At 39.0% G+C, this 20,732-nt stretch overlaps 1 protein-coding gene across 6 annotated transcripts in view; it reads right to left on the reverse strand.

Moving 5' to 3' along the window:
- The window catches only part of SLC9A9 (solute carrier family 9 member A9), a 707,437-nt gene that overhangs the window by 391,694 nt on the left and 295,011 nt on the right, over nucleotides 1–20,732 (reverse strand). For all 6 annotated transcript variants that reach the window (XR_003518124.1, XM_027584626.2, XM_027584627.2 and 3 more), the window contains one exon: nucleotides 8,759–8,864. Coding sequence is in view for 5 of the 6 variants with exons in the window: in XM_027584626.2 (XP_027440427.1) it covers nucleotides 8,759–8,864 (106 nt within the window). In the remaining variant the exon portion in view is untranslated. The remainder of the gene's footprint in view (nucleotides 1–8,758; nucleotides 8,865–20,732) is intronic.

The raw sequence follows: 20,732 nt of genomic DNA on the forward strand, positions 1-20,732 counted from the left end.
GCAAATATTGGGAGTATGAAGTGTTACTTTGAGGTAGAACAATATAAGCCTGGAGATGTCATTAGCCACCCTCTCCTGCTTGTTAGAATAAGTCATGTATTTATACTAGGAAAGAGTGAGGCTGGCACTAAGAGGAAATCAGAACCAAGAAAGAAAAAGGAAAGAATAGACAATAGAAAAAAAAATAGACATGTTTGAATCCCTGAGTCCTGGCTTGCCCAGAGTTGCCCCTGCTAAAAAGGCCAATGAATTCTTTTTGCCTAAGCTAATTTGAATTGGGTTTCTGTCACTTACATCTAATACACCAATGAATTAAAGTACAATGGAATTAAGATAAGAAAGCATCAATATGGGTTTCTCTTATTTGTTTATTTTTGGTAGATCAATTTGTCATGCATGCCTTGACGTGGAGCAGAGGAAGTTCTAAGTCATGATGCTGATTTCTGGAGAATCAGTGAGTGATCATCCTATCTAATCCAAGAGACAAGGAACAGAGTCAACAGGATAAGCCAAAGTCACTTCCCAGTACTCTGAACAAGGACATTAAGAGCTAGGGTAGGGAGATGCTGGGAGTCAGCCAGGAAACAGGCACCGGGCATCAGGAATAAGAAAAACCAAACAGCACAGGAGCCGGCAGGGGTGTGGGCCTACCCATTCCTGCTAGGTGATGCCACCTGGTGTCCAAAAAATGAAGTCGGCATGGAATTGACTGCCAGGAGAAGTTCTTAAGCAAAAGGGCCTTAACTTTTTCTTTTTTTAAATTATATATCACAGCAGTATCTAGACAGGCATCAAAATAAATGGTTTCATGCTGATGATCAGTTTCCAAGGCAAATATCAAAGTGAATTACCTTCAGAAAGATGTGTCAAGATATAAGAAACTTGTTTTTAAGTTAAGCAGATTCGTAAGAAATATACTTTATGGTTGTGATAACAGTTTTGGTTTATTCTCATCAAAAGGAGACACCGTATCACCTCTGTGTTTACAACTATGGGTCAAATGGGAGAGGAAGTTGACCTAATGAAGATAATGAACAAGCTTTTCAAATATTCAGAAGAAGCAGTATAAAGAATATTAAACATCCATCCTCTGGAACAGATTTTAATGAGAGGATTAGTAAAATGTCTCTACCTTCATCTGAAAAGGTATACGAACCTGCTCCCTCAGTAATTATTTAAGAAACTTCCAAATAATTAGCTGTGTGTTGTGGGGGATGAAGAAAGGTAGAACTTGCCTTCAAGGAGCTTGCAATCTATTTAGACATGATGGTACCAAGAGAAATAATGAATTTCTTTAGTGATATATGTTTATAACCAACCCTACGCAACTGCTTTCTGGGATGATTTTTAGAGCAAGGTTTGTGCACATATTAAATTAAATAGCTACAAGCTATTGTTTGCCTATTTTAGTGAGGAGCTGTTGAAGGCAGGGATGGGTGACTGTACCTATCCATCTATATCATCAATGCTCAGCGTAATGTCTGGCAGATATAGATCCTCAGTATATTTTTGTTGAATGAATGGATGATAGATGTCTTGAGTTTCCTTAGTCACATGGTTCCTTTGAGTCTCACAGCCATCCCATTAACTTCCATGTTAAATTTTGCTTAAGATGCATGAAATATAAAAAGTGTAGTCTTTCAAAATGTCACTCACTCTAAGTGCCAAGCGTTCACCGGTATCACACTTCAAATGACATTTTCTAGTAAGAACCTCTAAGCAGCATAACAACACTCTTATTTAAAAAAAGAATATTAGTGCTCTATTTCTCCCTCCTTTTTAATGATCTACATTGAATTTCCTTAGAAGTATTTGCTTATAAGGTAACAAAGGCACCTAGTGTGTATTTATTGTCATCCAAGAGCCAGCTGTTTAATGGGGTTCTTATTTTATCTCTAAGAAAATCTGGAGGCATTTGTACATTGTGGAATTATTTCTCAAGTAGGTCTTTCAGTACAATATTGGCAATATTTCTGTTTTGCAGATAAATGGCCGAGAACACTCCAAAGCCTCTTTCTGCTCTTTCATGGGTAGAGAAAATTTTAGACTTAAACCTTTATAGAATCTGTATTTGTTTTATTTCTTTTAAAGATTTACTTATTTATTTTAGGTAGGGGGAGAAAGCAGATAAATGGCCGAGAACACTCCAAAGCCTCTTTCTGCTCTTTCATGGGTAGAGAAAATTTTAGACTTAAACCTTTATAGAATCTGTATTTGTTTTATTTCTTTTAAAGATTTACTTATTTATTTTAGGTAGGGGGAGAAAGGGGGACAGAGAGAGAATCTTCAAGCAGACTCCCCGCTGAGTGCAGAGCCTGATGCAGGGCTTGATCTCACAACCCTGAGATATGGCCTGAGCTGAAATCAAGAGTTGGATGCTTAACGGACTGAGTGACCCAGGTGTCCCTAGAATCTGTATTTAAGTGAAGATTTCCTATTATTAAGTATGTTTATGGGGGATTCTTTGGACCAGAGTGGATCAGAAGTAGCTTAATCTATTTCCAATAAATATATATATAAGCCAAAAGTGGAAAATGAAAATCACCTATGATCCCACCTAACACTTTGATTTTATATATAAATTATATTTATAATATGTTATAATTATATGTATATACTCACAGACACACACAAATTTGGCTGTGATTTTTTAACTAAAATAGGTCTTACTGTATATATCATTTTAAAATTTCTTACTTTCTTTAAAACTGTATTGTGAATATCTTTTCACATCAATATATTTTTCTCCCTATGTCATTTTTCAAATGACTGCATAAGGATTACATGATATTAATATGTTATAATTTACTCAACCAACTAGTAACTTATGTACAATTTCTTGCTCAAATCAATGCACTCATCTCCATGGAGAAATTGTTACATAGGCTCTTAGTTACCTCTTAGGATAAATTTCTAGAAATGAAATAGGTGGATCAGAAGACTAACATATTCTAATAATTCTTAACAAATAATGCCAATTGCCTTTGTAAAAGTTCCATTGCTTTTCTCTTTCACCAATAATGTAGAAGGGTTCCCACTTCCTCAAACTCCAGTTTATCTGAAGGATGCTTGTTCTTTCATGAGTTCTGGAGATTTGAAGATTTGCTCATCAAAAAATAATACTTTGTTAGTGGTTTAATTTGTTTTATTTCGTTACTAGTGAAGCTGATCTTATTTAGCAGTATTATTGGCCATTTGTGTTTCTTCTGTTCATTATCTACTTACATCCTATGCCCATTTTTCTATTATGTTTACTTTTTCCTGATTGGTCTTTGATAACAGCAGTAATATCAGCGCTAATATCTAACTTCTATTGAGTGTTATGAGCCAGGCCCTGTTCTAGGTGTTTTATGTTTAATCTTATCTAATGAGGTGAGGGCTTTTACCAGCCCTATTTTATAAACAAGGCATCTAGGCACAGAGAGGTTAAGTAATTTACCTAAAGTAACATAACTAGTACATTTTGTATATTAAGGAGATTAACAATTCATCATGTACATTATAAAGACCATCAACCTATCAACATGTGTGTTGAAACTGATTTCATTGGTTTCTCCTTCATCATTTATTTGTGTTGACTCTTGCTTGGTAGGATTGCTGGACTCTATTGCCATCAAATAAATTGGCTTTTCTTTTCTAGTTTCTGCTTTTGATATCTTGATCACCTAAAGAATACTTTAAACAGATATGATTCAAACAAATTCAAACATTCAAACAGTATAAAAGATACAAAATAAAGAGTTAAATTACATTTTCCCCCTTTGTATAAATCAGAGTTCTACAAAGCAAAAGTATCTCCTTTAACCATTTATGTTTTTCCTTCTTCTGATGATTGTCCTATGACTCTAAATAATATGGATATACCTCCATTTCTTGATTTATCAACTCTACATAGTATATATTGATTTATTATTATGAGAGATGTGACATTTTAGTTAACTTATCCCTTCCTTTCCCTCTCCCTTTTTCCAACTAACTCCCATGAGTAATATCAATTTTGGTTGTGAGTGCCTTCATAACTTTCAGTAATATGCTTCAACCTCTATTTCTTGATTTATAAACTTTAGAAAGTATGCCTTAACTAAGTGCTTCATTCTTAGTTGGGGAAATCACATGTGAAAATGGTTATTCTCTATATTCCTTGGATCATAAAATGCCATATTTATGAAAGAATGCTTCACTAGAAGCAGGTCTATCCTTAGTCATTTTAATGAAAGCAAAGAGATATGTGTAAGTAGAGTGAAAGATATTGATATAAATGGTTATATAAATTATAAGTATATATATCTTTATATAGCATATATTACATAGATTTTGGAGATTATAGAGTCTTTCCAGCTATAATGCTTTATTTATTGTTCAAAATAATTTTGTAATGTATACAAAACAAGTGTTCTTACATTTCATAGGTAAGGAAACAAGCACGGAAAATTTATAGTCACATACAGTCATTGTTGTTGTCTTCTAGGTTTGGTTGTGTTTTGTTTCTGTACAGCACCCACTTCTTTTTTGTGGCAATATCACTCTGAGCAATAATCCCACCTTTCCCCAGGCTTAGTTTATATGCTTTCAAGTGAAAATGAGTACAGTCTTAAACTCATGAAGCATATGACTTAGAGCTGAGCCAATAAATGCAGGACATTTCTCTGGCCACAGTGGGTCGGAAATGGCATTATAATTGATAAAGTGTACTAAGATTTGGACTGGGAATAATGGGACAAAGATGCTTGCTCCATTCTCCTGAAAGAAGGCACAGCCCTCAGAGATACTGGCAGCCAACTGGCACCAACTGACCAGGTGAGGGAGCTAACCCTGAAGAAGTTGAGAAAAAAAAGAGTTCCTGCTCATTTCACTGGGTCCTTTGCTGCCATTTCTACTCCTGCTGTTCAGTCACATCAGCCAACACAAATTCCCTTTTTGCTTACTCCGGTTTGGGTTGGTTTCCTGTCAACTGCACAGTTAATCTGTAGCAATCCTGACACCAGCTCTTTTTTGACTTGAATCTAGGGCTCTTTGTACTCCACCATACTGCCTCTGAAAGCAATATCTTTGTTCAGGATTCAAAAACACACATCCTTCAAGACCTCTTCAGTATGTCTTTTGCCTCCCTTCATAGCTTATTAAACAATCTTTAGAAATGCAAAACCATCACGTGGAATTCATTCATTTATGAACCAATACACATTCTATGTGTTTGGGGATGGCATTCCCTACATACTTAAAATGACAGTATGGGTCAGAGAAAGACAAGCCAATTTCAAAATTTTTTGTTAAATAAAGTCAATTTTATTTTAAGTTGAACAATTCTGGCTCATTTTAAGCCATAGGGACACCATCCACCACCTGCTGCTGTGTATAATAGTTGTCATCAAATTCAATTGTACGTTAGTTGTCTGAAACTCGGAGCACATATAACCTAAGAAACAGTATTATAATTTGCCATTGGCTTCTTAGACTAGCACAGAAAAGCTGACTTAATCTAAAATGTGGCTAAATTACTATATATTTGAATGAAATCCTAGAGCACAGTATTGTCACAATACTAACAATTATAATTTTAAAAATACTAAAACTGAAAAGGATGGTTCTTAAACAGGAATATTTATTTATTTATTTATTTATTTATTTATTTATTTATTTATTTAAAGATTTTATCTTTGTTTGACAGAGAGAGAGAGAGACAGCAAGAGAGGGAACACAAGCAGGGGAAGGGGAAGAAGGAGAGAGAGAAACAGGCTTCGCGCTGAGCAGGGAGCCCATCATGGGGCTCAATCCCAGGATCTTGAGATCATGACCCGAGCTGAAGGCAGACGCTTAATGACTGAGCCACCCAGGAGCCCCATGACACAAGAGTATTTAGTGATGGGAGATGGGAATGTAAATGAAATTGTGTGGCCATTCCAAAGGAGCTCTGGAGGCTGTGCCAAGGGCCATAGTGGTTGATGATTTGAGTTCTTTATTAAACTTGATTTCACATCAAAATGCATCACTTTTCTTTTCCATGGTACAAGAAGAGCTCTATCACTACTCTTAAACTTCAAAACTACACAAAGATGGAACTAAGAAGAGGAAAACACAAAAGGGATTTCATTTGTTCTTTTTTTTTTTGTTAAGATTGATTTATTTTAGAGAGAGAGGAGAGCATGCATGTGCCTGCGTGAGCGTGCGCATAAGTGAGGGGAGGAGCAGAGGGAGAAAATCCACAAACAGACTCCCCACTGAGCACAGAGCCTAATGTTGGACTCCATTCCTTGATATGAGATCATTTGACCTGAGCCAAAACCAAGAGTCAAATACTTAACCAACTGAGCCACCCTGGCGCCCCTCATTTGTACTTTTAATATGCATTTCAAGCACATAGACTCTGTTCAAAAAGTTACTATCTGGGGCGCCTGGGTGGCTCAGTCGTTAAGCGTCTGCCTTCAGCTCGGGTCATGATCCCAGGGTCCTGGGATCAAACCCCGTGTCGGGCTCCCTGCTTGGTGGGAAGCCTGCTTCTCCCTCTGCCACTCTCCCTGCTTGTATTCCCTCTCTCACTGTCTCTCTCTCTCTGTCAAATAAATAAATAAAATCTTAAAAAAAAGTTACTATCTAAAAAAAGCCAAATATAAGTGTAAACCCAAGATTGCCCTGCTATGCTGGAAGGGAATTGATGGAGGTTCATGCAGGGCTAGATTAGGGGCTCAGCTTGTGGGCTAGTGGTTCCTGAAGGAGACTGAGGTAAGTGGTGAAAGACCCGATTAGGTAGAAATAAGGTGGGGAGGAGCAAACTCTGTGCGTATAAAAAAAAGGCATGAGTTACCAGGCAGAGAGTTGTGTCAGGGTGCACAGTTTCATGTGAAGGAAGAGGAAAGTGAAGAGACAAATGTTTGAACTTCTGGTCTGAAAGTCATGCAAAACTTTTAAAAAGCACATAAGCAAGCGAGCAAAGAGTACAACATTGTGGAAAATTGCACAGGGTGGAGGATGTGGCCAACCACAGATAGCACTGGTGGACAGAGAGTCCAGGTCCAGGATGGTGTAGGTACACAGTCTCAGTAGAGCTAAGGAAGGGGCCAGTGGGGTCCAGGTGCACCAGGTAGAAGAAAGAGCCTGCAGTTTGAATGTGTGGAAGTTTCCATGTCAAGTATTTCTACTTTAGTTTTCCTTTTACTTTAAAGGTGGAACTTTTGCGGGTCACTCTGTGTGACACCTCAATCGCCAAATCTGGGAAACATAAGATTTTGGCTAGAATGGCAAGTGTCTTGTGCCTAGTAAGGAAGAGATCTTGTCATGGTGTGAAACACTTCTTAAGACATGCAATGCGTGGGTAGATGAGCGAAAAGGCACGGCCATAATAACCATGTACTGACCTGAAGAGATAATAAATAGACTGTTTCAAATGCCCCTGGGGCTTTCACACAACCTCATCAATATTCATCCTTGGAGTCTGCATTTTTAGTGGGAAACTAGTGAATGACGGTGCTGAAAGTGGAAAGGCCAAACTCTCCCTTGGTTGTAGTTGCGTGACTCTTTCCCAAGCTCATCTGTGCTTTAGTGGTTTCGTTTTGCTTGGCCTTTTACAACTTGGCAGCCCAAGAAGCAAAAATGAGGGACTCAGCAGATTTGAAAAAATGTTTACTCCAAATGTTCCTTTAGTACTCGTATTTCTTGGACAGAGATTCCTGATGTTCTAATTAATTGTTCTTGGTGTTTTCTTTAAAAGCATCCATTAGCATTTGTGAATCTGCCATGGCTTTTGCTCTCAGTTTCCGTTCACCTGATATTTTCCTTTAATGTAGGAAAGGCACCTCTTCGGCCAGGTGAAATATAAGTTTATTTGAAGACCTTGCTTAAAAGTTGCAGAATTCACTGGCAACTTTGGGTGATGGCCTCAAGAAATGTCAGCTGGTAGAAGAGTAGCGCTATTCTACGGTTTCCTACTCTCCTCTGTGAGATCTGTCTTTTAAACATCTTTTGTTACTTCACAATACATTTTCAAATGCATTTGAAGTGATTAACACTGTGAATTGAGTCCTGTTGTCATATTTAATTGTCAGCTAGCTATTTTTCCTTTGGGGTATTTGACAGTTGCCCAAAATGTTGGTCTTAATCTAAAACCAAGAAGAGACCTCTGACATAGTGAAAGCCACCAAAGTGGCATTTATTAAATATAAAAGGGCACCAGTTCTCATCTCGAAAAGAAAATTCTTCTAGGATCAAGGGAAAATTACGTTAGCACTTAGTTGAAGCTCTATTAGTGTCACATGTCACATGAGGATTTAAAGATATGTGTGTTCCTATAATACATAAAATTTGCATTGAGAAATAAAGGGTAGTCTGACTCTCAGGTTCTATCTCCAATATGTCAAACTTACTATAAATCCAATGGTTAGCATTAGTCCATTATCTGGAAAATGGTTTGCATAAAGGAAAAAATTAAATGATATTGATTTGAAATGAGGGAAGCTCATATGTGCATTTTTGGAACTCTAAGTGAATCAGCTAAATATATGCACCTGAGGAAAAAAGTTACCCTCTGGGTAGTATCTTGTAATAGGTTGGAAACATGAAACTCATTAATAGTGTTAAAAATTTGGTACTTCATGAATTATACCCATTATTAGAGATTTTCTATGGTAGCAATTGTTTAAAAAAAAGAAATTGCCACATCTCCATGACATAAGAGAAAAGATACTCTAAAGCCACTGGGAATTACCACCAACTGGAAGCATATTTCACATGGTCAAAAAAACAGAGGCCAAGTTCTGGTACTTACTATGTGAGGACGATGGCCACTGCATCATTCAACACACTCTCCCCAAACAGGAGTGTGTACAGGTTGGGGTCGACGTGCAGTTCATGGAAAATGGCCAGCACTGTCACTAGGAGGAAACACACACAAATATGCAGAGTTAGCTAAAACACAGCCATGGATTTTTCCTTGGTTGTGGTCACCTCTAAAAAGGATTCATTAAATGTTCATCTTCTCAAATCTATCCTTGGTTTCTACACTGGACCTTCATTTAAAAAAAATCTGATGGGTCACTCCCTTGCTTAGAGATTTCTCTGGGCTTCCCACTGCTTTCAGAGAAAGTTTGAGCTCCTTGGTCCAAGTCTTCTATAGTCTGCACCCTGCTTATCTTCCAGCATCTCCCCCTGTATCCCTTGCTCACCCTTTGCTGCCTGCCTCAAGTCACACTGAACTTGCCATAATTTCTCCAAATCACCCAAATCATGTAATTTTTAAATTTGCGTTTTGGTTCACTTTACCAGAGCAGCAATTTCTTTCCCATCCATGAGCTACCATTCCCCCCAATTCCTTAAATGTATACACACATACCCACACATACAACTTCTTGTTTCCCCCAAGCCCCATTCTTCATTCTTTAAAAACCTCTCAAGTGTCCCCCAGGACCCCAGTTCCTCAGCAGAAATCTGGCTCACTGCTTTTTGATCCCTGTATTTGAATGAAATCACAAAACTTATCACAGAAGACACTGGGAGCTCCCCGGAGACAGGGCACATCTTTGCAACACTGGGTACTTGGCAAATGCTCAGTAAGTGTTTGATGCATGAATGACTGAGTGAATGAATGCATTAATGACTGAATGTTGTTACATGGCCTACTCCTGTGAAGGGAGAGGTGGTTGGCACCTGATTGGCACCTGATTATACTCATCTATAAAGATGAACCCTATGTTCCTAAAAGCAGGACCGAAGGACTTGTTTCTGGCAGCCTGCTGCTTGGCTACTGTATGCACACATATTGTATGGAGCCTCTGAGCATACATCAGGACAGTAAATAATCACACACTGATTATCTGTGTTCATCAAAACCATTCAGTGTCTTGATACTTGAAACAGTTATGCAAAGTGTGAAAAGCAATCATTAGGAAAATGATCCATTGAGTTGATTGCCAAAGGGGTAAAGAGGATGACTGGGAATGATACTGATGGTAAATTTTTTAAGGCGGAGTGGGCATTTTCATTTCTATCCTTTCCTAGTTCATGGACTGTGAGGTTGGTAACTATGTTGTATAAAAGAATAGTGCTATGGGGAACAAAAGCTGAGTGTGAAGATTTTGTAAGTAGAATCAAGAAGTTTGGTACTTGCTCTGCTGCAGTGGGGAGCCAGGAAAGGATTTTTATCAGAAGAGTGACAATCTGATTTTAGTTTTGGAAATAAAGCACAGGCAGCAGGGCAGAGGACAGAATGGACACGTGGCTAGAGGCTTTCCCAAATGTTCTACCAATAAATTAGCTATACTGAAATAGAAAGAATCCTAGATTCAGACTCACAAACTCCTGTATATCCTGCCTCACCCAGCACATCCACCATCCTGGGTTCTGATAGGTCAATGGCCATGGTGCTTTGTACTTCACTTAATTCATTGGTTTTTATCTTCCCTGTGTGTCACTAGCCCTTAGGACAGTGTTACAATATAGCAAGGCTTTAATGAGTGAATAAATAAAAGATAATGTCAGAGAGGACACAGCAAAAGAGACTGTATGTCCAAAATATTTGGGATGGAGAATTGATGAGTCTTGGTGTTTGACAGGCAGCAAGGGGTGATTCTGGGTTTCAATCCTAGACAATTAATGGATGGGGCTGCATAAGAGAAATTAGTTTGTGGACAGGGGAATATAGTAAGTTTGGTTTTGGACATGCTGACTTAAATAGGTGGAATTTCAAATGGAAATTTCAGTAAGAAAGCTGGAAATAAAAGGCTGGAACTATACAGAGTTAAGACAGAAGAAAGAATTTGGGGATTATAAGCATATAGATGAAACATAAAGCCACAAGAATGGCCGAGCACTTGGGCAAGGTATATAGACAAGGAAGAGAGTTCATAAGAGATTCTTAGGGACATTTACAGTTAAGGGGTGAGTGGAGAAAAAGAAGCGTGAAAGACACAAGTGGTATATTTGCCAAACCTGACCCTAAGTATGAACAAGTCAGCTGGAAACTATATCCATCATGAATTTCTGTAGATAGATTTTTTATTTACCAAAAATTATCCTAGAGGAAGGAATATTGAACTCAACAACCAGCTTTGGGATAGAAGGGACAACAGAAATAAAATGTTATGCATTGGCATGACAATTAGCCAGATCCCATTTTGCCAGATATAGAATCAGTTTCATTATTCTAGCTGAATAGGTCCTTAATGATGATAGGCAAAATGGCAGAGATGTATTCTCTAGTAGTGGGTAGGTGTTCACATTTGCTACAACCCTTACTCTTGGCAGGTAGTGGTAGGAGGGGAAGGTAGCAATCATCTCTGCTAAGTAATCTCTTTCTCCTTCTTGGATAGAGTCAAGACCTTGTATCTCATCAAAACAAAGAGGCTTCAGTTGGGGAGTTTTAATTAACAGCATTTTCCTTTCCCTAGGATTTTGTGGAATAAAAGTAAAGTTATTCTTAAACTACAAAATTCTAACATGGCAGCTTTATTGCTGACTTTCATCTCTGTAGTTATTTGCATTTCTAAGCTCTGAAGATGACTTGCAGCTCATCTGCACTCCCAGAGAGGTTTCCTAGGCTCACAAATAGGGATGAAGAACCTGTGTTTCTTCCCCCTGCCTCCCCAGTTATGGGGTACCCTCTGTGCTGAGAGGGACTCTTCATCTTTCTGGTGAGAACTTTAGGCTTTTGGAGGGAAAGGCTTTTAACTGAATATCTAGTTTTGTTCAAAATTGTTCTGGCATTCCCACAATTCCTTTTGCACAAAGAACTGAACTCTACTTCATAAGCGATATCCCACACAAAAGAGAAAAGCTATTACTTTGCACATTCCTATCTACCCTGTGAAGAAATGGAACAGTTTCGAAATAAAGCCAGGCAGTGTAACCTACAAGATGGAATATTTGCTGGGACCACAAATGAATTGAATAGGTGAGTCAGGAAATTAGCAACCCACTCTTACTGCTAAGCTTGGAGCTCTTAAAGAAACTCATCTAATTAGCTCACTGGCAGGGCTCGATCTTACACAGAATGTCCAAGACTCTGTGGCACCTTCCCAGGAGACAATCTCTTGGAACTGTGGTGGACACGCTCACACCAGCTCTGTGCACACCTGGTTGGGTTTGTAAGGACAACCTGGGCCCAAGGCTGGCCAAAAAGCAATGAGACTTCTTGTGAGAGTATGAGGAGAACACACTGGACACCATGTAGATAGGAAGGGATGGAGACACAATCCAATTTCTTAAACCTCTGATTTTAGCAGGGATTTGGTCTTATTTGCCTTTGTCACACTTTAGTTCCACTTATCTCTTTGTGGCAAGTTCTAACACTCCATTTGGGGCTTGGGGTTCCTGTTCTTCCATACACCCTCTCCCTACCTGACTTTTTAGCTAGAGAAAAACCCATTTGGTCTCTCAAATTGGTAGTAAGAGATACAAGCACATATAACCTTATGCTTAAATAGATGAGCACACACAAACACACACAGCTACTCCTGGTGAGAGTAGTGGATGATTGAGAAATGTCATTGAATCACTGGAGATTTCTGAGAAAATAAATAATTTCAGCAAACAGCAAGAGGTAGTGGGGGGCATGAATGATGAGGCCGTGGTGTGGATTGCACTTCTAAGAAGCTGGTGATGAGGGATGGAGAGAGAAAAAGTAGTCTATGGGGTATAAAGCCAGGTGAGGCTTTTTCTTAGATTTCTAATTTATAGGAACAGAACAGAATAAGCCAGAGGAAAGAGAGGTTGAAGACAGAGGAAAAAGAAGGGGAACTGGTGGAACAAGGTCGAGAGAAGGCAGAGACCAACTGAAGTGTTGAAATAAAGTTGTCTTCTCAGTAGAGCAAGATCATTTGCTGAGAGCGAGGGGACCAACACATGAATTAGAGGCTAAAGGAGGGTTGAAAATGGCCAGAATATCTGGTGGTGGGGGGGATGATTCAAGTTTTATGAAAAATTATTAAGGTTATATATAAGATAATTCTCATTCTTCAAGAGAAAAGCCCCAACAGTAAAGTAATATGATATTTTGATTAATTTCTTCATCATACCAAGAGTCTTGTCCCCTACAATTTATTATAGCATCAAAACTAGTATTTTCTCATCTCAAATATAATAAGCGTAACTGGAGATAATAATACAGATAATGACTGCTGGACCCCATCAATACAACCATGTGCTGATTCTTAAAAGATATTTTCCTTTTTTCTTTTTCTTTTAATGGTAGTATTTTAACTGACCGCTTTTCCAATGCTCTTTCTCTTTCAGTCACTTGTAAGCCTTCTGGGTGATTTAGTGACAGTCTCTTCCCTAGGATCTCCATTAGTAGCTTTCTGACCCATATTTTTTTAGTGTTTTACAAAGAATCTAAATTTCAAATGACATTTTAATGCAGCAGCTCTCAGTAACCTGGCACAAGATCTGCCTGGGTCCATGGACAACCTCACACAATAGTTCTTACCCCTGTTGTTCTAAGTTATCACTCAGTCTTGTCAAATGCTGGCTTTCCCTGGAGAGTGCTTTCTGTGGTTTTCTGTGCAAATCAGTATGTACGACATTTGTCCCCGACACATGGAGAACCAAATATCTCAGGCTTGTGCAGCAGAATTGTGTCAGGCCTGACAGGTGGAAAACCCTGGAATTCTCATAAGCAAGGTAGCATTTTTCCAGTTCCAAAAGTGAGTATTGTGCAAATGTGTTTTCTTTTCCTCAGAGGGTTGATGGAGGAGGAAATTCTCCTGTAACTTTCCCCACTTTTCTGAAATATTGTACATAGTGAGATTTCAAGAAGAAGCTTCCAAAAAAATTGAAGTATCCTGAATACAGGCTGAAATACTGGAAATTTTTTGAGCCTAAACCTTCTCAGTGGAGACTCGGCAGCAGAATCAGTACACAAATTGGTTTTGCCAGTCAAGCTCTGCTAATCATATCTCAGAAATACAACTAGAAAACCTCAACCTTCTAAAATAGATCAGAGAAACAATACTAGATCTAGAAAGCTAATCACTAGAAGTTACTACATTGAGGTAATTCTAAATGAGAAGTTACACAAAACATCATGAATGATTTAGCCTTAAAACATTATAATTTTATTTTGGCCATCAATATATCATTTTGGTACAGAGTTAGTAGTGGAGAAAATACTATATGCAATAACACTATTACAGTCTTCTTCACCAAGGATCCTTGGGAGAAAGAAGCTCTCATGCCCCAAGTAATGTTTTGAAAGTATCATCTAGGGACCCCTGGGTTTTCTGAGACCTATCCAGGAAGATCCCCAAAGTCAAATCCATTTTCAGAGTAATATGAAAATGCTACTTGTATTTTTCATTCTTAATCTTTCATCTGTGTACAGTGGAATTTTCCAGGGGCTTTATGAGGCAGGACAGTGCAACTGAATGCAGAAGCAGATGTGAGAATCCAGCTGTCTTCTCTTACAACACACATTAAAAAAATGTAAAGCAATGTAACTTTTCTTAGTAAATTTTTTTTGCTTTGAAATTAATTTATTTTTCATAAAAATATGTTATTTAATATGTAAATGGTTTATGGTTGTTATTTTCTTTATTTTTTATTTTTAGAGAGAGAGCAATGTGTTCAGAGGTAGAGAAAGAGAATCTTAAGCAGGCCGCACAGGCAGCATGGAGTCCAACATGGGGCTCGATCTCACGACCCTGAGATCATGACCTGAGCCAAGATCAAGAGTTGGATGCTTAACTGACTGAGCCACCCAGGTGCCCCTATGATTGTATTTTCAATTAACAAAATATGTTTTAAAATTTTTTAAGTTCTAATATGGTAAATATTGATAGATATAACACACATAAGCAAAAACTCCTTGGGGTCTTTCTCTCATTTTGAAGAGTTGTAAAGGGCTTGTGACAACAAAAAGCTTGAGAAGCATTGTCCTAAGGCATTTGTTGTATGTAATGAATTAACTTATATTCTATGCATTAAGCTAAGCATCATCTTGTAAGGAAATGAAAAGGGAAAAAATAGCCCCTCAAATAATTTTCTGTAGAGCTTAATTCTCTTGTTGGATTCCTGTTGAGTAAGGCTCCCTAGATCTTACTATCTCTTGTCACACAGTAACAAGCTGATTCTTTTGGCACGCACATAGAGGATTTCTATGAACTCTTAAATGAGGAAAATTATTCTTTTCACATTAACTCCACTAGTACACTTCTGGAATCACATTTCTGTCATTAGTATTTGTACTTATTTAAGTCTTTGTTTTTTTTTTTTTTGGAATGTAAGTGCTTTGTGGACAGAGATTGTTTCTTCAATATGTAGATACATAATCAAAACATTGACAATCACACATCTTTTCCTTGACTTCAAACATGGCTGAATGGTGTTCCAGAATAATTTACTTTCTCTTGTGCTTAAAAACCAAAAGTAAGGTCCTTAGAAGTCACTAAGAGTATAAAAAGGTCATCTGAAGATCATGACGTTTGGCATTGAGAAGAGAAAAATAAATAAGATATATGAAGATTGAAAAGAGAGAAACCTGAGAATAAATCTGGTGTTGGGGGATGTTTTCCAGATTTTGTGTTTGGGAATTTATAGACTGAAATCTGCTAGCACTTTATCTAGTACTTTAAAATTTTTCCCAAAAGTACCTACAACAGGAATATTCTAAATTTAACATTAGCACAGAACATAAACATTTAACGAAGACCCAATTTTCTCACCAATGGTGTTTAATGAGCCATGGTGCAGTTTAATGGGGGAATCTTTGCAGTATGCCCAACATCTGAGTGAGGATGACTCTCCCTGTTGTGCAAGGATTCTCTGATCAAGATTATGACCTAAGCATTTTTCCATTTTAAAAATGAATATGGTAGACAAGGGTTTGCCTACAAATCATGAAATAAATTCAGAAAAAAAGATCAGTGGAGTCATAAAGCAGCCAAAATTTGGATGAGTCCCAAAAAATCAACACTTGGGGGTAAAGATATCACTGTGACCCTTTAAAATGTAACAATTGTAAGGAAAGAGATAATTGTGTTAGTCATGACCACAGTACACATCAAATAAGTGGGCCTCACAAACAAATTTTTCTCTTGCTACAAAAATATATGAAGCAAATAGTGTCATATACTATAATTTCTCAACTTGTGGATCAAAACCCTGAGGGACAAAACAGGAAGGTTTCAAAGTAAAGGGTGAATAGTCCTGTTTTCTAAGCAGATTAGCAAAACTGCTAAGAGTGAACGAAAGTAGTATTAAGAAGAGTCTACACTGAGCATGTGAGAGAGAAAGGGGGAAAAAAAGACATGAGGAGAGAAATCATATCATGAATCCATTCATTCCCATCATCACTCTGTGTGGTAGGCTGAATAATGTCCCCCAAAGATGTCTATACACTAATGTCTGGAAGATATGCATATATTACCTTTATAGCAAAAGAGACTGTGCAGATGTAACTAAGTTTACCTTAAAACAGGTAGATTATGTTGGATTATATGGGTGGCTCCAACAAAGTCACATTAGACTTTAAATAAAGAGAAACTTCTTTGCCTGGATTCAGAGAGATGCAACTGAAGAGAAGAAAAAGAGACTCAAAAAAAAAAAAAAAAAAAAAAAGGAATGCCAGGAAGATTTCATGTGTGAGAAAGATACCATACGCTTGCTGACTCTGAGATGCAGAAGATCACCTGCAAGGGCTGAAGACAGACCTCTAGGAGGCCAGAGTGTCCACAGCTTTCTGTCAGCAAGGAAAAGGACCCCCCCATTCCACAACTGCAAGGAACAGATTCTGCTAGTCATCTGAATGAGCCTGGAAGTGGATTCTTCCTACAGCTTTCCCTTAAGAGCCCAGCCAATCAACACTTTTGATTTTGGCCTTGTGAGATCCAGAGTAGAGAACCCAGTTGAATCAACCTGGACTACTGACCTATAGAAGTATAAGATAATAAATCTACATTATCCTAAGCTGTTTGTGGTCATTTGTTATAGCATCCCTAGCAAACCAGTACACTCTGCTCCCCTCTCACAGAAGGAACTACAAAATGATGGGCAGGTTAAACCCCCAGGCATTTGACTTTTCTTTCCCCCCAATACCTTTATTTATTTTTAAGATTTATTTATTTGAGAGAGCGAGAGTACACGAGAGGGGAGAGGGTCAGAGGGAGAAGCAGGCTCCTCGCCAAGCAGGGAGCACGATGCAGGACTCGATCCCAGGACTCCGGGATCATGACCTGAGCCGAAGGCAGTTGCTTAATCAACTGAGCCACCCAGGTGCCCGGCATTTGACATTTTAATACATGAGTTACCGAGTAGGGATGTGGCCAGAACAACCTCTCATAAGCCACAGTCTTCCCTGCCCCTACCCAACCACTGGTAGAAGAGAAGTCACTAAGGAATGTCTGGGTGGCTCAGTGGGTTAAGCATCTGCTTTCAGCTCAGGTCATGATCCCAGGGTCCTAGGATGGAGTCCCACATCCAGTTCTTTGCTCAGCGGGGAGCCTGCTTCTCCCTCTGCCTGCCGCTCTCCCTGCTTGTGCTCTCTCTCTCTCTCTGACAAATAATAAATTTTTAAAAAATCACTCATTTACCCAGAATGTATTCTTTTATAGCTCATCAAATCACTTTATTTTCCAGTGTTTATCCTATCTGGGGTACACTGTTGAGCATGGTCAGCATTAAGAATTGGTGCTGAGATAGGAATAACAAAGACTAAACCAGGATGGAGGGTCAGCACAACTGGGCAAACCAAGTCTGAGGAGAGCAAGCCAAAAGTAATAAAGCAGCTTTTAAGCAAGCAATGGCCATTTTTATTTTTTTTCTTTAAACCTTTTCTTCGGTATTTTATAAATTTACTATAATAAGCATGGATTCCTTGTAGAATCAGAAAGGAAAAAAGCCATTTTAAAATTGGCAAAACTTAATGAGGAGATAAAGCATGGAACTCGGAGTCTCTTCCCACAGCTCGGGAGGCAACACATGAGGACCCCTCCCCTCCTCACTCCTTCTCAGGACTTCCTCCCTGGGCTTCCAGACTGCAAGCCCTCTAGTATAGGGCACTGTAGACCTTTGCAAGGTCTCTGCACGTGCTCTCTTTTTTACACTGGAGAGCCTAGCCTCTCTTTGCTTCCCTTCAGCCCCTCCAGCCTCTCTTTCTCACTCTCTCTTCTGTGAACCCATCACTTTAATACAAATGCTGCCCAGGAATACCTCCTCAGTTCCCTTCTCATTCTACCAACGTGTCCTGGGCAATCTCATCTGCACCCAGCCATCTTAATTTCCAGTCCATTCCTTTCTCTCTGTCAACTACAGACTCCCATATCCAGCCATTGCCCAGACAACTCCACCCGGAGTTCTTTCACTGGGACAAATGCTTATTAAGCACCAACTCTGTGCCTGATGCTGAGTGTGGGTGTTCCCCACCCCCTAGCCAGCCCCAGTCAATCTGCTGCTCTTACTCTTGAATTACTCAGAAATGGCATTATCACCAACCAAGAAGCTCTTCGTTTGTGTTAAAAAATGTTGTGATTTATCTTACTTGCAGTGGGAAGATCTCTGGACTTTAGAGGATATGATATCAAGAGGCAGGCCACACTTTGCAGTTCAGTAGTTTACAAGGTCAGTCAAGGAAAGAAAAAGAAAACAGTTCCAGAGGTGCTATATTATATCAGATACTGCAGCATGAACTAGCTTTGTCATATCTGAAATTTTAGCTCTTTGTGGTAATCCTTTCTGGACTGGAAAGTAATATAAGAATGCAGAAGTTTGACTGTAGATAAATGCATTTTCTTATGTGAAAGCAGCATTAAAAAAACAAAACAAAACAACCCCCCCCAAAAATAGCTTGCAAGCATTTTAACTTTTTTATGAATTGCTTCTCTTGATAAAAAGTTGGTCATCACTGGTTATCAGTTGTTCATCTATATATTCCCCAATGCCTTTTATAGTTTCTGGCAAGCAGTAGACAATTGATTCTGTTGATTAAATGAGTGAATGAATGAATGACTCCTGAAGGTCATGCGCCATGTAACTAACCCCTTGAGGGGCAGACCAGCTCCTGCCTGCCTGGTGTTCTCCCACTGGGATCACTCACTTCTTTGCTCACTCGCTGACCTGGCAGCACTTGTTTTAAAAAGCTGTCTCCATTTCAGTTCAAAATAATACATTGAACAACACAATGCTTTTTATCTGTAGTACCCAGGTAAAAGGTCAGTCTCCGTCCTTTCTTGGCTATGTTCTAGGAAGGAAGCCACTTTGCAAGGAATTCTAAAGCAAGGGGCCACTGAGAGGCTGTGTAGGGCAAGAGGACCCAATCCCAATCAGCTACTAGTGGGTGCTCTCCTGGCTCCTCTAGGCATCTCATTCTTAAGGAGGCACTCACTTTCAGGGTTGTGCAGGTGCTAACTCTGCACTTACACAACCCTAAGAAGTGTTACTGGAGTGGTGGGGGTGGGAGGGATGGGGTGGCTGCGTGATAGACATTGGGGAGGGTATGTGCTACGGTGAGCGCTGTGAATTGTGCAAGACTGTTGAATCACAGATCTGTACTTCTGAAACAAATAACGCAACATATTTTAAGAAAAAAAGAAAAAGAAGATAGCAGGAGAGGAAGAATGAAGGGGAGTAAGTCAGAGGGGGAGACGAACCAGGAGAGACGATGGACTCTGAAAAACCAACTGAGGCTTCTAGAGGGGAGGAGGGTAGGGGGATGGGTTAGCCTGGTGATGGGTATTAAAGAGGGCACGTTCTGCATGGAGCACTGGGTGTTATGAACAAACAATGAATCATGGAACACTACATCAAAAACAAATGATGTAATATATGGTGATTAACATAACAATTAAAAAAAAAGAAACTGTAAAAAAAAGAAAAAGTATAAGTGCCATCTTCAACCTGACTCTCTAGTTGCCTTACTCCTCCATGGTTTTGACCTCAGTCAGCCAAGCTGAGCCCTAGAGGGAGCCAGACAGCTTCTTGTCCAGGGAAATACTAAGAAATTTCCAAATCCAATTTGCCACAATGTGCAACATCTTCGTTAGCACGTAAAGGGAACGTGTGGGCTGGATGCTTTCAAAACTTCTGCCCTGCAGGTCTGTCTTTGAATATAGCTGAGAATGAACTGCTTTCATTTAAACAGAGCCATTCCATTCCCCAAAACAGCGAGCCAGAGAGGTCTGTCAGCCACAGCTGTTTCCCAGCTGTCCACAGAGCCATTGAATTGCTCCAAAGGGTTTTTTACCGTGTTCTTGAAATTTCATCCTCAGAACACCTGGAGTCTTGCATTATCCACTTTCAATATCCTGAAGCATTCATATAGTAGGTTGTCATCTATTATCTTCTCCAGTTCTGTTCTGTGGAGCTGATTTTCCATACCTGGGCTTCCGATATATGAAGAAAGACCTTTGTGCCAAGACCATGCTATTTACAACTTTGTCCCAATATAGAGATAATGGTTGGAACTTGACTCTGATGTAAAACCAACCTGTGTTCAGATCCTAGCTGTGATGCAAATAAACTTGGTGATCTTGAGCCAGTTACTTAACTTCACTATGCTCTCAGTAACCTTTGTCAGTACAGTGGAGATAAAAATATTCCCTTCCTCATAGGTTTTTGGATAACAATGAAGTGGGATAATTCATGTAAAGGGTCTGGTAAATTATAGCTCAATTAATGGTGAGTATGATTATTGTTATTCATGTCATCAAAACCATCAGAGGGTTTGTCACTGTAAGATGGAATGATATCTTCTGCCTGTGTGTTTCTTCTTTTACCCTCAAAAATTACTTCAAGAGAGGAAAATGGATATTATCAAG

The sequence above is a fragment of the Zalophus californianus genome, chromosome 1, assembly GCF_009762305.2.
Source record: "Zalophus californianus isolate mZalCal1 chromosome 1, mZalCal1.pri.v2, whole genome shotgun sequence".
Taxonomy (NCBI): domain Eukaryota; kingdom Metazoa; phylum Chordata; class Mammalia; order Carnivora; family Otariidae; genus Zalophus; species Zalophus californianus.